Source organism: Malurus melanocephalus, unplaced genomic scaffold, assembly GCF_030028575.1.
Source record: "Malurus melanocephalus ecotype Western Australia unplaced genomic scaffold, MMel_1.1 scaffold_18, whole genome shotgun sequence".
NCBI classification, from domain to species: domain Eukaryota; kingdom Metazoa; phylum Chordata; class Aves; order Passeriformes; family Maluridae; genus Malurus; species Malurus melanocephalus.
In genome coordinates, this window is record NW_026623250.1 from 713,350 (window position 1) to 739,373 (window position 26,024).

Below are 26,024 nucleotides of genomic sequence, written 5' to 3' on the forward strand. Positions count from 1 at the left end.
CTGCAGGAGCACGCTGGGCACTCTGATGGAGCTGCTCATTCACCAGGAGCCCCAGGCCCCTTCCCAGAGATCTGCTCCAAGCTGGGCAGATCCCAGCCTGTGCCACACTCCTGGATTCTGCTTTTCCTGGACAACCTTCCCCTTGTCCTCGCTGAACTTCACAATGTTCTCATTAGCCCACTCTTCCAGCTCATCCAGGCAGGCAGCTCTCCCTTCACAAGCATCCGCCTCCTCACACAGTTTACTAACATCATCAACTTTTATAATGGGTACACTTGATCCTATCTTCTAGATCACTGGGGACCCCACTTGAGACACACTGTCAGTTTGAAGAGGAGTGACTGACCAGTCCCCTGRGTGTTGTGGGTCAGCCAGGTACCCGCCTACCACACTGACCCCTTGTCCAGGCCATAACACAGCAGCTTCTCTGGGAGGAGGCTGTGGGAGGCAGCACTGAGAGCCTTGGAGAAATCCAGGCAAACAAAGTCAACCACTCGCCCCACATCAACTATGCAGTGTCATAGAAGGCAACCAGGTTTGCCAAAGAACAGTTTTGAATATACTTCGTGAGATCATAGCCTTTAGTTTTACCTCTTGTCAGATACTTAAAAGGACAAGAAAATTATGGAACAATACATGATCAACTGAGGCAAATAAGACTACACCTCAAAGATCAGATAGTGAGAATTTTTTTAGAGTATAAAAGAGAAAATCTTGATCCTTCTTTACTCATCTTATTATTTTGTCCTAGTATAACTACTTAGATAAATGGTTTCATTATGAGGGTGATTTATTTAACTTTTAAGGGAAATTCAATGCAATTAAAATATCAGTTGTGTAAATTAGGAGCTGAGCAAGTGGGACTGAGGAAATGTGTAGTGATCAGTACCAGAGAAATTCATACTCTAGCTTTGAGGGGTGTCAAGACTGATCCTTTTACTCTTTAGAGAATGTGATGCAAAGAAGCAAATATAGTTTCGGTTACTATTAAAAAATTCTAAAATTCTATTCTTTTTAACTKAAGTAATTATTTTGAATTCTTATTGTTACCATTTGGAGGATTATTGAAACAAAGTAGTCACACTGCTCTGTTAATGCAATGTATTTAAGATGCATTTTTAATTAGAACATGGTAATTGAGTAATAGAAAAATATTAAACTATAAATACTGTCAAATGTCCACTGTTTTAATTTATATTGCTACAGCTTCAGAATTGGAGAAAAAAGTTAAAGTTACTGAATGAAATGGCAATGTGCTGGCTATCAGTTCTTCATTAATGTATAATGAGAATAATAATTATTATGTTTATATTTGCATTGTGCATTAGATTTTTAGCGTGCACGTTTATAGAGTCCCTTTTATTTGAAYGCATTTCAGATTCCTGTGAAGTGCTAAGTGGCTTAGATATATAGGAAGACAAGTAAAATGCCATGAAATGGACTCTTCTCTTGCTCATTAAGTAATAATATTTATTAACACCTCTGATGTCTGTCAAACAAATTCTTTACCACTCTAAACAGGATTTTAATCTATATCTTAAATGCTTTCTGATTAAGCGTGCAATTTCAGCAGGTACTTAAACAATGATAACAATGTTTAATGTGCTGGGGGTGTATTCAAGATTACTTTGAATCTGCTGATGAAAAATGTTATAAATAGCAAAGAATTCTGTTTCTCCTATAATTCTTTCCAAGATTAATTTTACTTCAATCTATCCTTATTCCAAGTAAAATGATACTTTATGGTTTTGTGATTGTTAATGTAAAGCAATGAAAAGTTAAATGAAAATTTTTATTTCTTGACATATGTAGGCTGGCAATCAGCCAGACATGCTACCTTTTCTCATTCTCAGCCTTAAAACAATAGTTCTGTTGAGGCTACAAGAAAGCAGGAGTGATGCAGTTCTCTAGAAAAGGTTTTCTTTTTTTTCTTGATGTTTTAATAAACTGTCTCAATACAGCTGCTTAGTACAGTATAATTGAACCTACAGCTCCTACCAAATTTTTTTTCCAGCTGTTTTTAATAGGTTTGTAAGAAGGCAGTTGATGGATTGATTACGACGCATAGTTTGACAGGATTCTGATTTTCCAGTTTTATGGAAACTGTTATGTAGCACTTACCTTGCTTTAAATTACTTCAGCTATTTCATGCCAGCCTAAGATTTCAAAATAGACACTTCAATTAGAAAGTAATAAAGTAAATTTCAGAATCAGAGCTACAAGACAAAACAGGAAACCACCTTCTAATCTCTTGCATGATTGTGTCTACAGTATAAGCATCTAAGCATCCTTTCATCTTTATATTTGGAATAAATTAACTATTTTGTCTCATTTTTTAGCCGTGCCCTTCAGGGGCCCGTGATTTTAGAGAGAAGCAATGTGCGGATTTTGACAATATGCCTTTCCGGGGAAAGTATTATAACTGGAAACCCTACACTGGAGGTAATGGTTAGCATTGCAAAAGCATTATTATATGTGAACTCTTCAAAATTGTATAAATGTTGTACAGAGTGTAATGTTTGTATATGATGTTTTGATTAAAGTAGTATGAACTAAGTTTTTTAAGCTTGTACTTTTGTCAGCTGCTGAAAGTGTTATTGAATTCTAGTAGATTTTGTTTTGGTGTGTAGGGCAGTCAGCATCATTGTAGAGACTCCACATTAAAAATATTAAAAATATTCTCTACCTGCAGTTCTAGTAGAATTAGAGGTTTCACAGGTGATCTACAAATGCCTCTTATGCTACAGTGATGAGTTTAGTATTACGTAATCTCACAATAAATTTGCCTTTCTTAAAGTCAGAATATTAGGAAAATGAAATAAATATATTTATGGGCRTCTCTAAAGACTACTTCAATAATTGCATTATTTATAATAATATAATTTAATAAATATTTTTCCTGTTCTAAAGCATGGAGGGTGTAACTTGGGTTTTTAGTATTTTATTGACTTGAATGGTTTTACCAATGATTTTTAGCTTAAAAGCCTAAATGGTTTTACAAACAGGTTTTTAGATTAAAAGCTTGAGAAAGGTTATCATGATCACATGCTCTGAGCTGTAGTGTAATTTAGTAGGACAGAATTCCCAACTGAAATATTCTGATCTTGGTTTTGATATACTTCCAGCACTACATTCTGTTGCTATTGTTGCTTTTCAAATAGTGAAGTGGTATCCTTGTTTTCAACTGTTCAATAACCATTAGGATTGTGTTACCAAAATGGAATCATTACAGAGCCAGCCAACCTTGTCATTATCTTACTATATGAAATAATCTTTTTTTGCAAAAAAGAAGAGTCAAGTAGAGCAATCATTAAGGGGAAGTTAAATAAAATGTGTACCTTACATGCGTTAAGTATATTTTTTTACTAAATCTTAGTTTTTCTGATAATTTTTTCCCTTTCATTTGTTTTGTTGTCCAGGTGGGGTTAAACCGTGTGCATTAAACTGCTTGGCTGAAGGGTATAATTTTTACACTGAACGTGCTCCTGCAGTAATAGATGGGACTCAGTGCAATGCTGATTCACTGGATATCTGTATCAATGGAGAATGCAAGGTTACAAATGTTTTATAAAATACTTAGGGATTATTTTGTTGTTGTCTGCTSTCACCTGCATTTAGTTATGGTACCTGTATATTACATGAAAAGGGAGTGTTGGCAAGTCGTTAATGAAAGTGTAGGATTGAGACAAAAAGTTTGAAAAGGTATTGCATAAAATAGTCAAATAATTTGAATTTCAGTAACTTCTCACAGATGTTAATAGAATCTGCCTTTTTTTCTCCTTTTTTCTTTGTTTTCTGTTGAAGAGTTGATGGAAATGGCAACAGGAGATGGACAGGTTTTTTGCACTGTTCCAAGGCCTGTTCCATAATTTCTGCTAGAACACCACTCTGGCTGAAAAATGATTAATGTGAACATATTAATTTGTTTAGATCTAATTAGCTTATCCTGTTGCACAAAATCATGCTGTTGATGTAATTGAAACAGAAAGTCATAACTATTGTTCTGTAGTTCTAGGGAAGAGAGTATAATGATGTAAGTAAATGGCAAAGCCATTTACTAAAAATCTGATTATCTTGTATACCTCCTATAGATCTATTACAAGAATTTCAATAAAATTGGGAGTCTGTGCTGTATTTTTAGTTATTAATGTTCCATTGCACCCTCAGTTTAGCAAAGTGTTTGGTTATGTACCTAGGTCTAAGCATTTGAACAGTACTGGTGACTCTAAAAATTATTTGATTTCACCAAAACCGCTTACATAACTAAAGCTTAACTTAATGCTGAAGTTCTTTGCTAATTGGAGGGCTGAAGATGAATGTTTATGGAATGATGCAGTGAGATCAAAAGCTTTTGCCATGTTTTAGTAAACTCATGAAAAAATCTCAAATTGAGAATGAACTGAATAAAGTTGGCTGTCTATCATCTTGGTGAATCAGTAAGTTGAAATGTAAATAGTTAAAATAATAGTATTTTGTTAGTTATTTAAAGTATTTGAACTTTTCTTATGACCTCTGTATTACCTGTTTACAAGATGACAAGTAATAGTGCTAGACATGAAACAAAGACAGCCATCCAGTTACATAGCTACCTTCTTCTTTGCATAAATCCTGAAAAATATTGGGAAGCTGCAGACTTTATTCTTTTTATAACCTATTTGTTTCTTCCTACATTTATTCTTTTCCCCAAAGGTTCTGTCTTTAATTTCATTTATTTTAATTTATTTTAATTGAATGCAGCATGCAATTCAGCCTTTCGCTATGTTTTATTCTGCATTTGTTTTTACCTGTGAAGTTGTTTACACTTTATATATTCAGACTTAGAARTTTTTCCTGCAGGATGTAGAAATACAATCTATGAAGGTGTAATGCCTTAAGAATACTGCTTATGCTTAATGTTTAAGGAACATATTTAAGCAAATATTTGCCTTATTTAAACATATTTGTTTAAGCAAATATTTACCTTAAAAAAGCAATATAGATGTCATGCAGCTGTTGTAATATTTAATAACATCTTTAATAATATATTGATAACTCTAATCATTATATTATTTGAAAAACATTGTGAAATACCTTCCTGAAAGTCACAGTAGAAATAAGTCAAGGTTCTTATTAATCAAGATGGGTAACAACCCAAACTGTGAATTATTCTTCTTTTTTATCTTCTTTCACTCTCAAGTGAAAACCCACTTAAAGTACTGGCTATCATAATGGAATAGATAAAAAGAGGAACTGCATATCTCAAACCTGAGAGAAAGAAACTTTAGAAATAATGGTTTATGATCGTCATCCGGTTAAAATATTTGTTCTTATCTGTTCTCAGCATGTAGGTTGTGATAATATTTTAGGGTCTGATGCTAAGGAAGATAGATGCCGTGTTTGTGGAGGAGATGGGAGTACATGTGAAGCCATTGAAGGTTTTTTCAATGATTCATTGCCCAGAGGAGGTATGTATGTGTATGTCCATTCTTTTGCACCATGCATTTAGATGACTCTAGTAAATATCAGCACTGCCTTCACTCCCAGTGTGGCATTGGTGGTGGTCAATCACTTTGACTCCATTTGCCTGTTGTTTCCTTTTTTTGTGTATTAGTTTGATTTTATGTCAAATACAAGTATGTGTGTAATTAATGAATTTTTAGTGCTGTTGGTACACTTTTTTTGTTGTTATTTAGTTATGGTGCTATATTAGGAGTAATGTTTTTATTATTTTGCTTTGTATGGTAGAATCTGATACTTAGTTGTGCATTAAATTTTAGAACAGCAAGAATCCAGAAAAGTCTCAGAAGTTCATCATATTAAGAATTCAGGAAGTATATATAGGCTATTATTTTAAAACTTAGCTCAAACAATACTAATCTTGTAGTCTTAGTGCTACCAGATTTGGACCCCCTAATTCAGGAAAAGGAATGATGCACTGCAGTTTGTTCTGTCTGGTGAGGGACTGGTAAAATTATAGGGATCTGGAATGCCTGATTCTCTATGAGGAGAGGTTGAGAGAGCTATGCTTGCTCAACCTGGAGAATTCTGTGGTTTATGGGGACCTGGTATCAATCTTCCAATACCTATGAGGAGATTACTGAGAAAACTGAGCCAAGGTCTTCACACTGGTGGGTACACGRTAGGAGATGAGACAGTAGCTATAAATTGATAGAAGGAGGGTGCTGACCAAATGGAACAAAAAACTATTTCCTTAGGAGGATAGTCTAGCAGTGAATCAGACTTCCCAGAAAGATTGTAGCGTTTCCATCTTTTGGAATTTTTCATGGTCCATGATAWAGCTCTGAGTAACTTGGTCTGGTGTATTAGCTAAATGGCTGACCAAAGTCCTCTACTACCTGAATTATCCATTATCACATAAATGTTAATTACTTTAAATACACTGTTGAAAAGTCTTTATTAACACTTAAAGAAGGAGTTCCTGAATATATAAATTCTTGCTATCAGTTAAAAAATTTTGTATGACATTTGAAGAATTTTCCTTTGTATCACATAAAACAAAATGTTCAAGTACATTTGAATCCCATATCTCATACTAATTTTTAGTTGTAAGTAATTCTTTAATGGTTAGTTTCATTACTTAATATTGATGAAAGTGAACAGCAGCAAATAAAATTTATCTTGTCTTATAGGATATATGGAAGTGGTTCAAATTCCAAGAGGTTCTGTGCATATTGAAATAAGAGAAGTGGCATTGTCAAAAAACTACATTGGTAAGGGCATGCTTTATGTTACAGACTGTCATTAAGTCAGAATGTATGTTGTGATTTGAAGGTACATTTTCTACTTTGGGCAAATCTTATACACAGTGAAGCAGCATAGAGAATAGTTAGCTTTTAATACTGCTAATGTGTGATCAGGCAATTCAGTMGTTATTAGGATGTATTCTCTTGAATTGAGCTGTTGAAATAAACCATGCAATTCCTCCTTCTTCATTCAGTGCAAAATCACGTCAATTTCACTACAGTTAAAAGTGTTAGACTTGAACTGAAATGGATGAGGAAATAATGCTCAGTATGAGGAAATAAAATGCTCAGTAACAAGGAAATAAAACTCAAATAATCTCTTGTCCTGCTGTGAAGTTGTGTCTTCCATCTGGAATGTCTCTTGGGGAATTAAATTGTTTTAAAACACAATTTTATTTCATCAGCAGCAATGGTTACTTAAATGCTAGCAGTCCTGTCATTTTTCTTTTAAAGGTACTTTAATGTATCAATTATGCAGCCTTACTGTGTTGTAGGGGCTGGGTACAATTCCTGGTTTGTAGGTAAGAAAATAAGGTGCATAAAAACTATGTGATTAATTGAGATCATTCAGGAAGCCTACTGTGAAGCATAGAATTAAACTCAGATTCCCAGATTCTTACTCATTGCTCTAGAGAGTGTTAAATATGCTTTCTGTTTTTTTAATACTGGTATTTACAAATCTGACTTAGTCAAACTCAAGGCAACATGCATTGATGGCAGTTTCTGTACCTTGCTTTGCATAGCAGTCAGTTGACAGTAGTACAAGAGCACCAATTTCTTAGTCAGAAACAGATTAGAGAGCTGATTAGTTGCACAGAAGACATTAACACTAGCAAAAGCTATTACCTATTTAAGCTGAAAAGCAGCTGCTGAAACTACTTCTTYCATTCTTTAGTCCATGTTGTTGGTATATAACACTAACATGATGAAAAGCATTGTGATGCCCATGATTGTGTATTAGAAAGGCAATTATCTTCACCAGAACATTAATTCCTAAGTGGAATAGATTAGCAATTTTACTGTTGAATGCCTGCCTTTCTTTCTGCCTGTCCCTACCCTTCTGTAATTCAGCAGAGAGTCCACCTCCCTCCATTCTGAGGGAATAATAACACTACCAGCAACTGAGTGGGTGCTATTCTTTTAAATTAAATCAAACATTAATTAAAACATTTAATTGCTATTAAATCAAACATATATTCTTTCAGCATCCTGCTTTCCAAAGCCCCTCCCCAATGTCAAAATATAACTGTATCCTATACTGACCTTTCAAAAAGAGACGGTAGGAGGGAGTCATGCTATGTATCCTGTCATGATTGTTTGCTGCAAAGAACTCTTTATTGGACAGCTGAAAACCAGAACAAACATGCTACTACAATGGATTGTTATTCCTCTGTAAGACTACTGCAAAGGAGAGTGATCTGGAAAAGTGTTTTGATTGACATTATCTGAATAAAGTAACTAAAACATTCAATTATTTTTGTTCATGTAGAAAATACATACAAAGTCATTGGTATTTAATCTGGCCATGGATCTAAAAATGTAAAGATGTACATAAACACTTCTTTTACATGCTTATCACAGTTTAAAGGGATTCACAGATTTTCAGGTTCTCTCCTCACTGCTCTGTTTCATGCCACAGAGCCCTGACCACAAAATGGGACCTTCCTTTCCTTTACAAATTTCTTGTGTTTCCAACTTTCAAAAGTACCTTTATATCCTAGTGAAAAATCTTGTTAAGTTGCAAGGGCTATTTCATTATGTTATGGGATATTTTGTTTGGTGAGTGTGAACCTATACAAGTCTCTATTTTAGGCTAGCCAGTTTCTGGGGAAAGGAAGGCTTTGATTTGTCTGCTCCTTTAAAGGAACTAGACAAGCAGAATAGTAACTAAAATGAGTTCATTATGTTAAAATACTTACCCCAAAGGTATTATTTTATGGATGTTTCTTTCGTGACAGTGTCAACTTCACAGTCAACTTCTCTGACTTTCTGGAATTCCCTCTTTTTTTCTAGGACAGTTCTTTGTGTGGCTGCACCATGAATCAGACTAGCGAACTGATACTTCTGAAAATAATCATTAATACATATGTACGTTCTCTTATGTGCTGTGCTGCTGAATTTGTGATCCCAGTCTAAGAAATCAATTGGTCCATTTGAAAGTGTACTAAACATTCTCAGTTTTGTGTAGTCAAGTTGCTCTAGTTGGAGATGCCCCTGCCTATTGTGGGGAATTGGACTAGGTAGCCTTTAAAGGTCCTTTCCCACCCAACCTATTCCATGATTCTAAAATACTGACAATATAAACCCCTCTTCCTCTGTGGTTGTGGCTGGCTCTTTTTTTCCAAACTAAGGCTTTCAGAGTAACTCACAGCAAACATCCCGTGTGTCCTTAAACTAGAATGCAGTTCTTTTGAAATCCATGACCTAGAATTTGGGGCGCAGTTATACAATTCAGTTTGCTCAGTTATCACCTGTCTTCCGTCTCCTTGATCTGGCTGATTATTTCTTCACTGGTATTGCTCCTACTTATGTGACAAAATTAGTCAGAAGGTCATTTCTGCAGCTGCACAAATAGTAAAATATTTTAACTGTCTTCTCCAACAGATAACCCCGCAGCAACAAAATTGTTTGTGTTCAGAGYTGCAGAAAAAAAAAAAAAGTGTGTTTGGTAATGCTGTTATCTTCCTTTAAATGGCTTGATTCAGGGTGACACCTGGCTTTATAGTCCTCTTATGCTAATTTTCAGAAGGCTTCCTGCATTTCAATTTCTCATAAATGATTTGATTAGGACATTAACTTGTTCTTTCTGTCTCATATGCTACTAGCATTGTGCCACTTTGTAACTATTGTCACGTAATTATTGGAGTTTGCTGTTCACAACTGTGGCCTTCACCTGGGCATAACAACTGGCATTAGGTAAATCTATTTACAGAATGAAAATGCGTTTTTCTCTAGCAGTCAGGTAAAAAATTAATTGCTTTGATTCTGGATGTATATTAGTTTAAGCATATATAGCATACATACATTAATTTTCAGACCTTGTAGTGCTGATGGAAATGGTTACTAATTTCTGCTGAAAATCATTACCACCAGTGGAACATTACTGCCTCTATCACTGTCACCTTCTCACATGAATACTCTCTGATCTGTTGTAGAGAATTTAAGCATCACTCAGACATTGTCCCTAACTGTTTTAGGTAAACCAACTGTCCACACACATGCAGTTGAGAATAAAATGCAGACAGCTGAAGTTGTCTTACTCCTTCATATGATGATGTGACGTTTTTTCCCTATCCAGTAAAGTCTGTCACCCTAGGATATTGTCTTAGCAAAAAAATGACATGCTTTTTGATTATGAGTTTCCAGACATCATTTTTCCTTTAAGAATATTTTTTATTTAAAGTAAATAAATAAATATGTTAAGCTTGGTAATCTTCACCTTAAATCAAAAGTCAATATTTAAATAATAGAAATTAATCATAAAATACAATGGCAATTTCATATTTAGAAACTTAATGTAATGTGATTGATAAAACATTGAATACAAATCCCTTAATAATATATACTTGCCCATCCTAATGGTTGGTTAGTTATGAAATTTCCGTTTTATSTACAGTTCTTTCATGGTTCAAGGATGTAAATTTCAGATTAAGTAGCTAATGTTTGTGTTTGTAATTGAAATATCTTATGCTTTAATAAAGAAAAAAATAGTAGTGGACAAAGACAACAAAACAGCAGCTGGCTGGTGCCATGTGTCAAAGTCAATGTTTCTTCTCTTTTTTTCATCTGCACATAGTCTGCGATACTTATTCCATGCCCCAACTTCTTAATGTAAAGATGAGGTTGATAATTAATTAMACTTTTTGGACATGCATGTGTCTCATGTAAATCAGCATACATTGCACATAGGGTCAGTTTTAAAGTTGAAGAAACATTGCAAATTGCATGATGCATTCTGGTTCATTTCATGCAGCATCTGCATGTTGAAACCTGCAAAATAATCTGTGCATTGAAAATGATTGCAGAGGCAAAATTTGATTTACATGAGGGAAATTTTAACTAGGAATAAAGAAAAGGTTTTATATTGCTTGAAAAAATAGTGATGTAGAGCCAAAGCTCACATATTTTAACAGATTAGTAGATTAATTTACAATGGCTTCTCCATTATAAATGCTGCTTCCAATTTTTAGGTGGCTTGTATTTTTTTTTAAGCTTTAAAATCTGAAGAGGATGACTACTATATTAATGGTGCCTGGACTATTGACTGGCCAAGAAAGTTTGATGTTGCTGGAACAGCTTTCCATTACAAGAGACCAACAGATGAACCAGAGTCTTTGGAAGCACTAGGCCCTACTTCAGAAAATCTCATTGTCATGGTAAAGTTATAATAAATCTATTTCTGAAATTTGAAATATGTAATTGTGTTCTGAGAAAAGACAATTCCATGAATTAAATCAAAACTGGTTACAAACAGTATATAGCTTGCCTAGGTGGGACTTTGTGTGACTGTTTTAACACAGGTTTCCTACCTTTTGAAACTGACTGGCAAACATTTTGATGAAGCAGGCATAAAGTCATAAGAGCACCAGGAAATCTCATAGAAAATTAATCATATCYCTTAAAATGTAGTTCATAATAATGGTAGCCAAAATTGTAAATGGGCCACATATCGTATCTCTGCATACTGCTGATTCTTGACAATTCCCTGACAATTCTGTTCATGTCAGTGGTTTTAAGACTGGCCCTGAGTGTGACATTTATGTATACTCTTACCAAAGAATGAGTATAATATGTGACCCACACTAAAGTATATTGCTGTGACATACATTGTTCTCGAAGGTTTTATAAAATATGAGAATGTAACAAAAGATATAGACCAGGATCCTGATACCATCTCTGACAACAGGCAATAATGAAGTGTATAAGAATAACGTGATACTTTCCCAGTCTATTCTCTGAGCTGCCCAATTTGCAGTTGAGGGATTTCTTGAGATCCTGAAGAATAGAATATTTTTTTGTAGAATAATTGTTGCATGGATATTCACATTTTAGCCTACATTTTCAAGCACCCAAATAATCTTTTCTTCTTCTGTAGCTGTGCATAAGATAGACAGTCCATGCAGAATAAGTTATATTATTATAGTGCCTTCTTTCATTCAGTCTGTGTCACTGACATTCTTTCTGAAAGCTCTCTGGTCTTTGGCGCTGTGGAGGTAGGCAGATGTGCCACTGCAAAACATAAGAGAAAGTAGAAATGGATGAAAAGTAGCTCTAAGGTGAGTCAGATTACTGCATCTAACATGATTTTGTGCTATTAGCAATGAAAAAAAAAGGTTTGATAGAGAGTCAAAGGCATGCAGTTCAACAGTGAGGATAGACAAAAGCGCATGGTGATTGTTGAACTCTTGCTGCAGTCACATCACTGCAGGTGACATAGACACCTATGATTCCTTTACAGGTATGATTCCACCATGCTTATGCTATTGGCTTTGCATAACAGGAAAAAAACTGCCTCAGCAGCAATGCTGGTATTACTATTACTACTATTACAGTAGTCACTAGAAGTGCTAACAAGGGCAGTGATAGGTTCAAAACTATGTTGTTTGTAATCCTCACAAGATTTCAGTTAGAACTGTTGCATGTTTCTACAGTAATGTTATTTTCCAACTTTGACCTTCCATAATTAGTCAGCTCTCAAATTCATTTCCGCGAAGACATTAATTTTATGAAAACTAGCTTTTCCAAACAATTTTATCAGGAATAAGGAACTGTCAGAAATAATAAAGTTGTTTTAAGGGAGAAAAAGAAAGATAAAGCTCACCTTTGACAATATTTTTCTTTCTTATATGTTTTAAAAGTTACTAGAGRTTCTTTTGGGGAATGTCTAAACAGAGCTAACGTGACTTCCTTTATTACTTCTTTCCTATTCAGCAGAACATAATACATGCCTCAGATAAGTGTCACTGTGTTTGCCTTCTGCCTGCCTGTTTGAGTGATATAACCAGTTGTTTTTGACTACAGATTCTGCTACAGGAACAGAATTTGGGGATAAAATATAAATTCAATGTTCCGATCTCTCGCACTGGCAGTGGAGACAATGAGGTTGGCTTTGCATGGAATCATCTGCCTTGGTCCGAATGTTCTGCCACTTGTGCTGGAGGTAAGACACCAAACAAACAGTCAAGATACAGGATAAACTCATTTTCAAGATGTACTTTGCTGTATAATTTTCTAGGTGACTAATTGAAAACGTTTCTTTCAGGTATGCGTCAAACCTTAATGAACATTTGTTTTAATCATAGTGGATTTTGTTGTTTTCAAGTACATTTRATATGTTCAGAACTTCTTGTTAAAAATAGTGTATCTTGACACAGTATCTCTCTCTCTGCTGACTCTCTTGAAGCTAATATGCTTGATTTTCACAGGAGCTTTGTTGATAAAGGACATCAGAAGTTTTAAGTAAGGAGATTGAAAGTCGGAAGGCAAAATAGGCAGCCGTAAATAAAGATTTGGGTCTTTGTGTGTTTGTAGGTGTCCTTCACACAATCCTAGCCCTTCTATCCTCCAGCTACCAAAATTGAGGATGCATACTAGCAGTTCCTCTGTAGAAGATGATAACAATTGGATTTTACTTGCCAGCCCATAGCATGATCTGAGACTTGTTGCCTTTGGGCAGCAGTGGGGGATTTGTAGGTTGTCCCATGCGGTTCATCATGGGTGGCTTTTGCCCACAACTTACTATATTCCTGATCCTCCCTCTAGTGGCCACCAATGCAATTCTTTACCTCTGGCTGGGAGAGCAGGACAGTTGGCTTCTTTCAAAGCCAACACCATTGCTGCTGCATGGACTGGTGAGTAGAAGTGATGTGAGAACAGTATCTTTCTTCTCTCTGGAGACAGAATGAATCATCTCCCCAACATACCTCTGTTCCAGAAGATATGGGAGAGTGCTTTTTATGCATCTCAAGAATTTCAGTTTGGATAGACCTGTGGGCAACCCATAGCAAGAAGACACCATACTTTTTTAAAGGACCTTTGGACCAAGTACTTGTTACTTTCTTGATTTTTTTTTCTGTCAATGGGAAGTATTCAAATTTAGAGCCATCATGACTCTCCTTTCTGCTGGAAGATGCTGTGGCTGTTGTTAGTTGTCTGCAGCTTAAATACAACTTAGCCATACATAATACACAAGCAATAGCATAAATTCTTTTCAGCACCACTAGAAAAAATATTGAAACAAAATAGAGGAGGATGCCAACTTTCTCCAGTAATTTTATTGTTCATTTGTTTGGATTCCTGGGTGACAGATTGCTTTTTAAACTATGGTTTCAGTAATGTTAAATGTAGCAGGTCAAAAACATTTTAAAGGAGAAGCATAAAGAAGGGGGGTGCCTAGCTCATAGCAAAAGAATGTTCCAATTATCAGAACCTTTAAGGTATTGTCAAGTTTTATTTTTTGCGATGGTAATGAGTTAATGATGTTTCTGAAATCATGGGGAAAATCCTGTTGATTTAGGCAGAGACAAGATTTTAGCCATGGATCTTCTGTCATGAAGGTCATTGTTGTTTCACACATTTGATAAAAAAAAGTGAAACAAATAATTGGCTTTGAAGAAGTAGGCCCTTGTCTAGATTAAAAAAATTTGTATGTAATTAATTAGGTTTCAAGGGAAGATTTATGAATCTCTAAATCTGGCATGCGTTTCTTAATTTAAGCTCAGAGGAGGAGGAGAGATTTAGTTTGGTAGCTTATGGTGGCCAAATCAGGCACTTTTCTCTCCTTTCTTTCAGCTTAATAAAAGGATATACTTTGGTCACCTATTTTCACTGAGAACTGTATTAATGAAATAAATATTTAATTGTAGCTATAATTCATGTTAAAAAATATATCTGCTTTCTCCATGAGAGTACCTGCTATTCCCTTCAGTTTATGAAACTACATGGATATTACTTGATCTAGGTAGCAAGGTGAACTTGAGCATATGTGTTGYGGTTCATGAAGTAGAGCATAAAGTCTACAGTCCAAAACTTAAATAGTTTTGGAGCATAATATATTCCAGAAGTGCCTGATTTTTGTGCTGTTTTCTTCTTGATAGTTTTTGAGAGCAATCCACTGTATTCAGCTCTTCCTAGAGCTGCGGCTGTGCCTTATCTTGGAAAAGATAAGGCATACTAGAGCAGTCAGGAGTCAAGGAACAAGCTGAGAACCAGCAGGAGAAACCCATACTCTTCGAGTGAATAGTAATACGCTGTCACTTCCAATGTATTTCTATATTATGTTCATCTCTGCTATGATAMGGAATCATATCAGAACAGTAAAAACAGTTTAACTTTTTCAACAGGACTTCTGTCCTAGGGCCTGTCTTGGCTTTGTAGAATAGGAAGAGCATAGTAGGTGAAATGGTAGGGAGTTTTCCTGTTTACAACAAGGTTTCCTGTTTGCAACAGCTCAATGCAATGCCAGAGCTCTGAATTCCATTCCTGCTGCCCCTGTGTAGTTCTCAGGGTACTGAGCAACTCAAAGCATATATGACAGACTTGTTTGCTAATTAGGAGTTCATTATTGTATGTACAGCTCTCTGGAATTTCTGACCTCTGAAGCATTCAAGGAATTTCATCTCATGTGAAAATTCATCCAGACACCTGAAATCAATGGTCTCTTCACAGTACATGTTATGCCTCCCGTCCCTCTATGCCTCAACAGAATGATCTAGGAGATAAGTTAGAGTTCATGAAAGAAACAGTTACATATTTAGATTTCCTCTAAAAGGCAGAAGGAAGTCTCATATGAGAGGCCTTGGCCGTAGTGACCATGAGATTGTAGAATTCAGTATTGTATTAAGAAGTAGCAGGACAACAAGAAAGATTACAACCCCAGACTTGAGGATAGCTAACTTTAACCTCATTAGGATGAATCTTCATTTTGGAAGAATCCCATGGAAACAGGCTCTGCAAAGAAGAGGGATCCAAGAGAGTGGATTGATATTCAAGGACCACTTACTCCAGACTCAGGAATGATGCATTACAGTGAGAAAAATTGGGCCAAGGAGACAAGAGACCTCTGCGGATGAATGAGGAGCTACTTTCATTACTCAAGTATAAGCAGGAAATACACAGGAGATGGAAGCAGGGTCAGGCCACCTGGAGTGCATATAGAGAGTTGGGTAGGTAAATGGAAATGTGACTAGAAAGATCAATGCCTAGCTAGACTTAAAGGATGTCAAGGCCAAGGATGTCAAGCATAATGAAAAGGGCTTTTTCAGAAACATCAAGAACAAAGGGAAAAAAAAAAAAAAAAGATGATGTGAACTCATTAGTAAGTGGMGACAGGATCCTGGTAAGGAGAGGGCAGAGTTACTGAATGCCTTTGCATCAGTCTTCACTGACAAGACCAGGCCTCAGAGATTCCTGACTGAGGACACCAGGGTGAATGAATGTTGGAAGGAAGATGTTCATTTTGTGAAGGACAATTTGGTCTGAAACAACTATACGGACCAGACRTCCTGAAGTCCATGGGCCCTGACAGGATGCATCCACAAGTGCTGAGAGAGCTGGTGCATACCATAGTGAGGCTGCTCATAATCATCTTTGAAAGGTCATGAAGTGCCAAAAGGATGGATCCAGGCTTTTCTCAGTGGTGCCAATCAACAGAACRAGAGGCAATGGGCAGAAGCTGATGCACAGGAAGTTCCACCTGAACATGAGGAAAAGCTTCTTTACTCTGCAGGTGACTGTGCCCTGGAACAGGTTTCCCAAAGGGRTTGTGGAGACTCCTCACTGGACATGCTCAAGAACTGTCTGGACACAATCCTGTGCCATGTGCTCTGGGATGACCCTGCTGGGGTAGGGAGCTTAAATGAGATGAACCACTGTAGTCCCTCCCAACCTGACCCATTCTGTGAYTCTGTGAGAGATTCTAAACTACATATTTAATATACTGTCACTTATATTAAATGAGAAAAACACAAAATATTCCACAATGTCTCTGCCAGTGACCTTGGTGCTCATTGCACAATGAACCAAGCAGAAATCAAATCTCCAGAGTCTGAGATCTATTTCAATATTTWTTTTTTTTTTCTAAAAAGAGATTCTGCAGTTTCCCAGGTAATTAAAAAGGCATGTCTGATGACAGACAGTTCTTTCATTTGTCTAGGTTCCTATGCTAATATGCAGGATGAGAATTTTTGATAGATTTTTAATATCAGTATTGTTCTTAKGCTTGGGAATTCAGAATTGCAGCTCTTCTTTTTGTACACTAGAACCTGTACTTTCTCTTTTGCAAAAATTTCCTTTACAGTGCAAATTTATAGTGTCTGAGCTAGTTCTTTCTTTTATATTATGTAAAACTGTTCTGCATGTATTCTTCATATTAATTTTCTTTTTTTCTGAAAGTACACCAATAACTCTTCTATTCTGGGTCAAGAGTTTTCAGAAGAAAAGTTTGTTATGTATCTTGTATAGGCCTCTGTAGCTGGTGGCTAACTTGGACAAGACTAAATGAAGGCAATGCCAGAGAATACTGTAATGTACAGTGCAAAGCTGGGAAAGCAGAGAACACAGAGAAATCAGAAAAGATTGATGGCAACAACAGAAGATTTTGTCTAAGAATCTGATATAAATTAATGAGAAACAGAAAATGAAAAATAAAATATGTAGAAATAGAAAATKAAACAGTACAATGAGTTTTGGGAAGTGAAAGGGCAATAGATATCATCTATAGATGGCAGAATAACAGTTTATTTACTCTCATGCATGTCTTTCCTAATGTGTTATCTTGTAACTTTATAAAGGCAAGTTTATTACTCGGTCCAGATCCGCAAATATTAATATTAATATTAATATTGATGTTAATATTAATATGACAGTGAAATTCTGGTGGTATTTTTTWAAAAATACAGCAAAGGAAAAAATTCTTAATTTTAAAAATTTTTTATGCATTTAAAAATAATTCAAATAAGTGCATACTCCGTTTTCCTCTTTAATTTTTCATGCTTAATTAATTCTAATGGCAACAAATGACAGCATTTATTATATGGAATTTGCCAATAATCCTAAGCATTGGTTAGGATTTTATTCATTCTATTACAGTTCATCTCCAGATGAATTAAATGTCTTAGATATTAGTGAGTTGTTTTTTTTTTTGTATAATAGTCAGTGTACTCTTACTATTACAAGTAAATTGCTGTTCAGTTTTCCTTGCAGCTTGTAACCCATGTAGGATGGTGCCTACTATGTTTTTCTTTCATGTGCTCAGATGAATTATAAAACTATCTTTGGGAAAATAAAATATAATTTTCCCCATCAAAGAAAATATAAGTTTGGCTCTGTGATGAACCTCTTGTGATTTGATGAGTGAGCTCAGAAACTATGTCTGGGTTAACCAGCCTGGATGAGTTTTAGTGATGCAAGATTGGCTATGTATTGGTACTGGCATCTTTATAAYGAACTGTTGCAATCACAAGCCTTAATTTTTGGGATTGCTTTTAAAAATAGATGCAGTATTTACATGCCTGYAATTTTAATTCAAGAATAAAATATGTTCCATATAATTTAAAATTTGGCTGCATGAAAGTCATGATTTCAGTTTGTGAATTGAAATCTGAAAAACATTCAGTTGTCTGGAGATTATCATCACTAAACCATTGGAGTTTTGTTTTCTATTAGGATTGCACTGACTGGTCATGAGGCTATTTTATGTCTTGTTATAAACTAAAAATCTGTAGATTTGAAAGCAGAATTTTTCTGTCTAACAGTTTGTAATTATTCTCCACAGAGTTTATGTGCTTTGTAGATTACTTTTCAGAGAGATCATATTCTGAGGGAAGAGCTGATAATTTAAAAGTAATTTGTCAATACAGGGCATAACCAGGTTGTAGCTGTTGTCTGGATAACAAAAGCACTTCTGGCTTTTTCCATTTCTTTTTCTTGTCTTAAAAGTTAGTATCTGATTTTTTTTCTCTTGAGATTTTATATTAAGTAACATTGTAATTAGACAGCAATTATATAAAATATATATACTGTGTGAAAAGATGCTGTGGAACTTTTATAAGATGGATAAATATATCTCCTGATATCAATTAAAGATTCTTCACTGTAAGTGAATAGGGTCAATACTGTCTTATAGGCGAGATGCTACCTGAACAGATGCTACGTGAACAGTGACACACCTGGAAATTTGTTTTTAGCTGAGCCTAGTGATATTTTGCAATCATAAAACTTTAGAATGCAATCATAGAACTTTAGAAAATTCCTCAAAATTAATTTGCTGCCAAATTTTTAGCAAAAATCTAGAAGGAAATGTATCTGATGCCGGTAGGAAGTTGCGTAAAAAGATAGCATTAATATCAGTGCTATCCAATGTGTATGCTATCCAATGTGTTTGTGATAATGGTATGCATAAGTAAAATGCTTAATTCTAAAGCATGTATAAACTATTTTAAAGGAAATGTGTTTGAGGAAAATATCACTCTGAAGGCCTCATTCAGCCTATTCAGCCAAGAGCATTAAAGCAGTTGGTGATCAAAAAGATAAATTATTAATCAGAACTGAACATGAATTGTGTATCAGCTAGCAGTGCAATATTACTAGTCTTGCTGTTTGTCTAGAGCTGTTAAATATTATTTCATATTGTGGTGAAACATGAGCAGAAAATTGTTAGAAATATTCCTACTCAGGTTGTCAGATCTGATTTGAATTATTGTCGTCTTTTGGCAGTTTTTGCATAGATTATAGAATTCAAAGTGAATCTTGTCACAGCTCCTCAAATATTTAGATCTTTCACTTATTTGTTGACAGCCAAAGGAGGATAGTTTCCTCCTGTGAGGGGAGACTGAGAGAATTGGGATTTTTCAGCCTGGAAAAGAGATGGCTTAGTAGTGACCTAATTGCAGTCATCTAGTATCCACAGGGAGTCTACAAAAAAGATGGAGAGGGGCATTTTTTTAAGACCATGTAGTGACAGGACAAGCAGGAGTGGCTTCAAATTGAAAGAAAGTAAGTTTAAGTTAGATATTWGGAAAAAAAATTATTGTGGTGGTAAGATATTGGAAGAGGTAACCCAGAGAAGTTGTGGATGTCCCAGTCCTGCAAGTGTTCAAGGCCAAATTGGATGGGTCTTTGAGCAGACTGGTCTAGTGAAAAGATCCCTGTCCATGGCAGGGGGTGATCTTTAAGGTCCCTTCCAACCCAAATAATTCTATGATTTTCTGCATGTCTTAAAATGAAGAGACTGCTGTAAGGTAAAGTTGGTAGCTATTTGAAGCCAGGAGGTTATAGTCCACATTTAATTGTATGCATTTCACATTTTGGAATAAGTTAAATAATGACTTCTCTTTTGAAGAAAGGTACAGGGCTTTTTGCAGCTTCTATAATGCAAATAATTATTTCAGTTTTATAACTATGCGGATTCAATAAAAACTGCATGTGAATTGTAAATTCACAGTCCTTTTATACTAACAAACATCACACAGCATGTTTCTAGGAGAGAGGAGGAAGGCAGTGTATTTTACTCTTCACAGCAATGCCCGGTCATCCTAGCAGTCGTTCTTCACTACTTTTTCTAAAAAAAAACAAAACCCCCCAGAAAAATCTGCTTAATACACTACCTTATAATGTTGCTTGGCAGTAATATGTCATGTTTTGGGAATAACGATCAATTCTAAATTGGCCTGTTGATGGTTAACAATGAAAGAGGAGCTGAAAGTGCCAGACAAAATGGGTATTCACAGAGACAAACTGCATCTTTAGAATGAATTAATAGTTCTGTTATTTTGTTGAAGAAAATTTGTAGGATAATATATAAAAATGCAACACTGTTTCCCAGTATTGATGGTTTGTTTAAAACTAGAACACATAAACAATAATTCTGCATTGAAGTGTGACCATATTCTATTTAGTGATGTTTTCATTGGAAATTTAAGTGTTTTACTAGGAGAGGATGACAGACAGAGAATGGATTTTGTGCAATATATAAGTAAAAACAATCTGCTAGTAAATCTATAAATATATTCCCTTTGTGTCAGAAAACAACAGAATTTTAAATTCCTCTCTCAGTAGCCAAAAACTGAAGGAAAAAAAGATTATTGTGGTTAGGGGACATCCAGTCAATTAAAATTCACAGTGCTGCAGCTTTCAGCCAAATAAAGTGGAATGGTAGAATTAATAATCAATAGGTAAAATATCCTTATACTTGAAAAGTAGAAGAGCAAGAATGATTAATTCATGGTGTTTCATTTCATCCCAAGGTGTCCAGAAACAAGAGGTGGTGTGTAAAAGGCTGGATGACAGCTCTGTTGTACAAAACAATTACTGTGACCCTGACAGTAAGCCTCCAGAAAACCAAAGAGCCTGCAACACTGAGCCTTGCCCGCCTGAGTAAGTCATTAATCACTTAAAATGAGCATCTGTTTTGCATAGATAGAAAGGTCTTCATAGTCTGTAAAAATCCTGTTAACCAAATGTATATAAAATTCTCATCTAGTCTTCATGTACTGTCTTATCAGAAAGGGCATCTGGGTTTCGGTTTTGGTTTCTTGTTCTTCTGAAATCAGCTGTGAAAAATGCACTGAGGAGGTCTGATTTGCCTGAGAACAAGGAGGATGTTTGAACAACACAAAACTCTATAAGTAAAAAGATGCAAAGTAGTAAAGTAGCAAAAAGGATTCTTAGGATCTGAGTGCCCTATGCAGCGAGTAATGTGCAGAGTAGAACTGGGGACCATTCTTAAGACAACAATGATAAAAAGAATGTTTAAGTGAGACTTAACTTTACCCTCGTTATTAATATTGCATCTGAAATATTGTCATATTTTAAAGTATGTTATATTAAAATTTGGGTTTAAACGTTCACATGAGAAGTGGCAAATACAGAAATTGCTAAGCAGACCAAACCATTTCCTGATAATAGTTTTGTCAAACTCTTTCTCCAGTATATTCAGTAGTGTACAGTAATGCTGTATGCCTTTAAGATTGCGTGCTTAGATTCTGTTTAGATTTATTTTCAAAGATAGCCATATGCTATATATTGATAATTAAAAGCCCAGCAGCTCATTTGGTCAAAAATGAAGTTTGGCAAGGACGTGTACTATAGCTTAATCTTACTACAAAATGTATTCAGATACAGTTGTGATATTTTGCACCAGAAAGTATCAGCATGTGAAAAGCAGCTTCTTACACTTTGAGACAAATTAAACTTGTGGAAAAGGTGGATGATACAACAGTTTATTGATTCCCAAGCTCTGGTTAGTTTGTCTTTGGTGATAATCCATAGCTGTATTCCATCTGGGCATGAAAATGATTAATACTGATTAAATGCAAATACTCCACAATACTGTGTTCACTTGTAAATGTCTCTTAGAAACTGCTAAATTGTAGCATGAATGACACAGGGAGGATTGAGACAAGATTATTATGCATTGAAATCCAAACAGGYCATCATGAAGTCAGTCTCTTCCTAGAATACCAGCTGCTTCCCTCGTGTTGTGCCTGGTTGCAGGATGGCAGAGCAGACCTGTTCCACTTTGTCCTGCTGTGTCATGTAGCACACTCATTTGACATAAAGCCAAGTGAAGCTATTGCACTGCTGTTACCTTTGAATGTGACTCACAGACAGGTCTGAATAGGTGAAAATCATTATCCCACAGTCTAKGTGTAAATTTATGTTTTTCCTTATGGAAGGATATACATTTGTCCTCTGTTTGGATAACACTGTTTAGCACGGCTGAAAGTACGCCAACCTGAAAGACCTGAAAGCAGGACTTGATAAGAGGTCATGTTTGATCAGCTCCTTTTTAACAAACACATCCCAATCCCTTCCTTTGTGTGGCTTAGCTAATAACAAATTAGCATTTTAAAAAGTAGTTTTAGCAAAGTTATTCCAAACTAGTTAAATGATGTTGTTGTTGTTTCATTGGGGTTTTTGTTTGGTTTTGTTTTGCTCGGTTTTGGGTTTTTTTCCCACTGGCACTACAAAAAACAACCCACAAAGTGGGGAACTTCTGTATYCACCATCCAGTACAACAGGGCCGTAGATGAACATGGTGAAAGTGAAGACATCAATACTCAGCAAGTGGGTAGAGTGTACTAATTAACATCTACTTCAACATGTCAGAGCAGCTCAGCCCACTCAGTCTCCATTCTGGTGTTCCTCACAGAGTGAATACTAAGTGCCAAGCTAAGGACAGGTTCTCAGTTCCTGATTCTGTAAGTAGTCTAGTAGAAGGCTGTTTAAGTAACAGTTTTCCAAGGAAGTTTGACTATTTTGGCAGAAAGTTTTATCACGCAGTAAGACTTAGTCTTGACATGGACTGGCCAAATATTTCCCTTTTGAATTAGCAATTCAGCTTTTCTTGTGGTGTATACTGGAAGCATTGAAAATCATACTCTTTCTAACTGAGTGCCAGTTACACTATACTTGATGTCTTTTAACAGCAGAAGACTATGTTTGGAATACTTCACTTGTTATTTCAATAAGTAATAATAAACACCTCTTACACTTCAGGTTTGAAGAAAATACTCTTATAGTTCTATGAATTATGATTAGTGCTGTCTTATCATACAGTGTAAATATTAAATGTACCTGAGAGCAAAGTCACTTGAGCAAATCATAGTATCAATTAGAAATTAACACTGCATCCTCTTGAAAGCTCTGGAGAGCTTCAAATTGTCCCTATTGTGGTAAAAGCGTAAGTTTGTTTGATGAGGAATCATGAATTAATTTTCTTTTACTGGAAAATTAATGACAGAATATGGCATAATAATTTCCATCCCTGCATCCATCTAGTTTTGTATTAGGACATATTACTCATTATGTAACACAAAACAGGGTAGCAGCACTTTTTTTTTGACAGCAGCTTGAGAAAATGGCAGATCTRGTGAGGCAACTCCAGGCATACCTCCAGGAACATCCGCAGTGACTGACATGCCTTGCGTTTTTGGCATGTTGGCAACATGTGATAGCATATAGACTTCACCTTCATCCTTTACAAGGATGACTCAGGCAAGTCTCTAATTAACATATGAAATACTGAAGACCAAATGTGCTCGTCAATGTGAAGAGATATTTCTATTTAATTGAACGGCATAAACCATTCATAAGTATAAATATGTAAGATTACAGCCAGATTAATTGCAGCTTTAATGTCTGCAGGAACACAAAGTAATCTAATATTATTTGCAATTCTTGACCTCTACTATGTATGCAGATATTCCCTCAGAAGTTCCCTCTACCAGCTGTCATASAGTACATTAAATTTTTAAAGAATTTGTTGAGTTCATTTTTTATGCAATGAATTCATACCTTATTGTTTGCATCACTTTCATAAATGAGAATATTTTACATTCCAGTATTGCCTTTTAGTAAAAAATTTACAAATATTTCATAATCAAAAGAGAATTAATTCTCAGAAAGCCTAATTTTGAGATCAAATTATTTTAATGTAATGACACTAAAGATACTAAACATCTTGGCTTTTGGCTTCTGATACAGCTTACAGCAATGGTTTCCAAACATTTTCAGTTGCAAATCACTTTCACGGAAATTATTTCAGGCAAGTCCAATACAAACCTACATAAATAGCTTCCGTTTTGTCAGGCTCAAACACTCTAATTATGATAGGATAGGATGGAAACTGCTGCTGTAGAAAAATACAGAATGTATTATTATTGGAAGATATGATTGCAGTGAGGCATGAATTAAAATATTCAGTAAAAAAGAGATGTGAGGTTCTACTTTTTTCACCTGTGTATTGTTAAAAATTACGTAGGTTTAGTAATTTAAACTATTTGCATTCTTGGTTTGTGCGATTATCAACTCTGTTTCTGAAATGCATTAACGACCTCTTTAACATTTTCTCTATCCAGATGGTTTATAGGAGAYTGGTCAGAGTGCAGTAAGACCTGTGATGGAGGAATGCGTTCACGAACAGTTCTCTGCATCAGAAAGATTGGACCTTCTGAGGAGGAGACACTGGACACTACCAACTGCTTAACACACAGGCCTATTGAAAAAGAGCCCTGCAACAATCAGTCCTGCCCCCCTCAGTGGGTTGCTCTTGACTGGTCAGAGGTAAGGAAATTTTGCTGTGTTAGCTCATTGGTAATAGTGGAGGCAGGACTTCTGACCAATGAACATTAGTACATTTTCTGTCACTGCTTCCTAAGTAAAGGATTAAATAAGAAATTCAATACCTCATAGGTTTACTATTGAAGCAGTTTTTCTTTTTTCTTCCCTTTTATTTTACCAGTCTTTTTCAAATAATTATGGCCTGTTTTTATTTATTATAGTAGAAAAATGGGAAAATGCGAAACAGAATAGTAAAGTGAGCCAAAGAAAGGTAGAATAGCCATTTGACATAAGATAATTATTTTAAAGCAGTAAGTAGTTTCCATTTCTATTGTCTATTAAACAGGTAAACAGACGAATAGTGGAGATGATGGGTTTACAATATCAGAGGCAGGAACAAACTTTCTTTTTTTTTTCTGAAGTAACCATGGTGCTGTTATCACATTTCTTAGCAAAATGCTTCAAGAGGCAGATGTGAAATTTGGYTTTTTATTCATTAAATCTGTTGAATGTTTTGTTAAATATGGTGATGTCTGTTATAGTGTAAGCCAGACTTACCCTATATGTTATGATTCAGGTGTTAAATTTGAAGAACATGAAAGGAAGGGTACATTTGAGTGGAACTGCATAGAATTTGAATCAGAATACACAAGAGTCTCTACTTTTTCAGAAAAATATTACTGAAGATCAACTYCTGAATTGCAAGAAGTGTTCTTATGTTCTAATTTTATGCCAGTTTAAACCTGTTTGCGTTTGTAACATGAAACAGCTCTTCTTCCTTTTGACCTGCTATTCATCAGAAATGAATTAATCTTGATCATATTCTCGTTTCATGTTTCATTTTGAAGTTGTCTCTTTTTTTGTAACTAGTGGCTAGAGTTAAATGTATATATTTTCCCAGAGGAGGTTTCACTTGTGCTTCATTGTTTTGTTTCCTGCCTCTTWTGAGAATGCCCATAACCTAGAGTGTGTCACTATACCCTAAAGAAGCTTCTTCTCTCCCACAAGCATCACTTACAGGTTACCTGAAGTCATTTTGCACTCCATTGTCATATCCAGGCTTTTATACAGCAGGATCATATAAAAATTTTGAACAAAATCATTCTGATTTAAAGAGTCAAACTCTGCTTTACTTCTGGTTGTGATGGTTAATCAGGGTTGTGAAAAAGTATCAGGCTTGTTTCTGGTATGAATTTTGTTTGTGTAGTTTGGCAGACTGTC

General features: G+C 35.4%; 1 protein-coding gene across 1 annotated transcript in view; it reads left to right on the forward strand.

The window, feature by feature from the left end:
• Positions 1-26,024, forward strand: part of ADAMTS6 (ADAM metallopeptidase with thrombospondin type 1 motif 6) — a 146,390-nt gene that overhangs the window by 105,922 nt on the left and 14,444 nt on the right. Inside the window, exons 16-23 of the mRNA XM_057389632.1 lie at positions 2,340-2,442; positions 3,420-3,553; positions 5,321-5,444; positions 6,630-6,710; positions 10,956-11,119; positions 12,765-12,903; positions 20,987-21,116; positions 24,602-24,806. Coding sequence (XP_057245615.1) covers positions 2,340-2,442; positions 3,420-3,553; positions 5,321-5,444; positions 6,630-6,710; positions 10,956-11,119; positions 12,765-12,903; positions 20,987-21,116; positions 24,602-24,806 — 1,080 coding nt within the window. The remainder of the gene's footprint in view (positions 1-2,339; positions 2,443-3,419; positions 3,554-5,320; positions 5,445-6,629; positions 6,711-10,955; positions 11,120-12,764; positions 12,904-20,986; positions 21,117-24,601; positions 24,807-26,024) is intronic.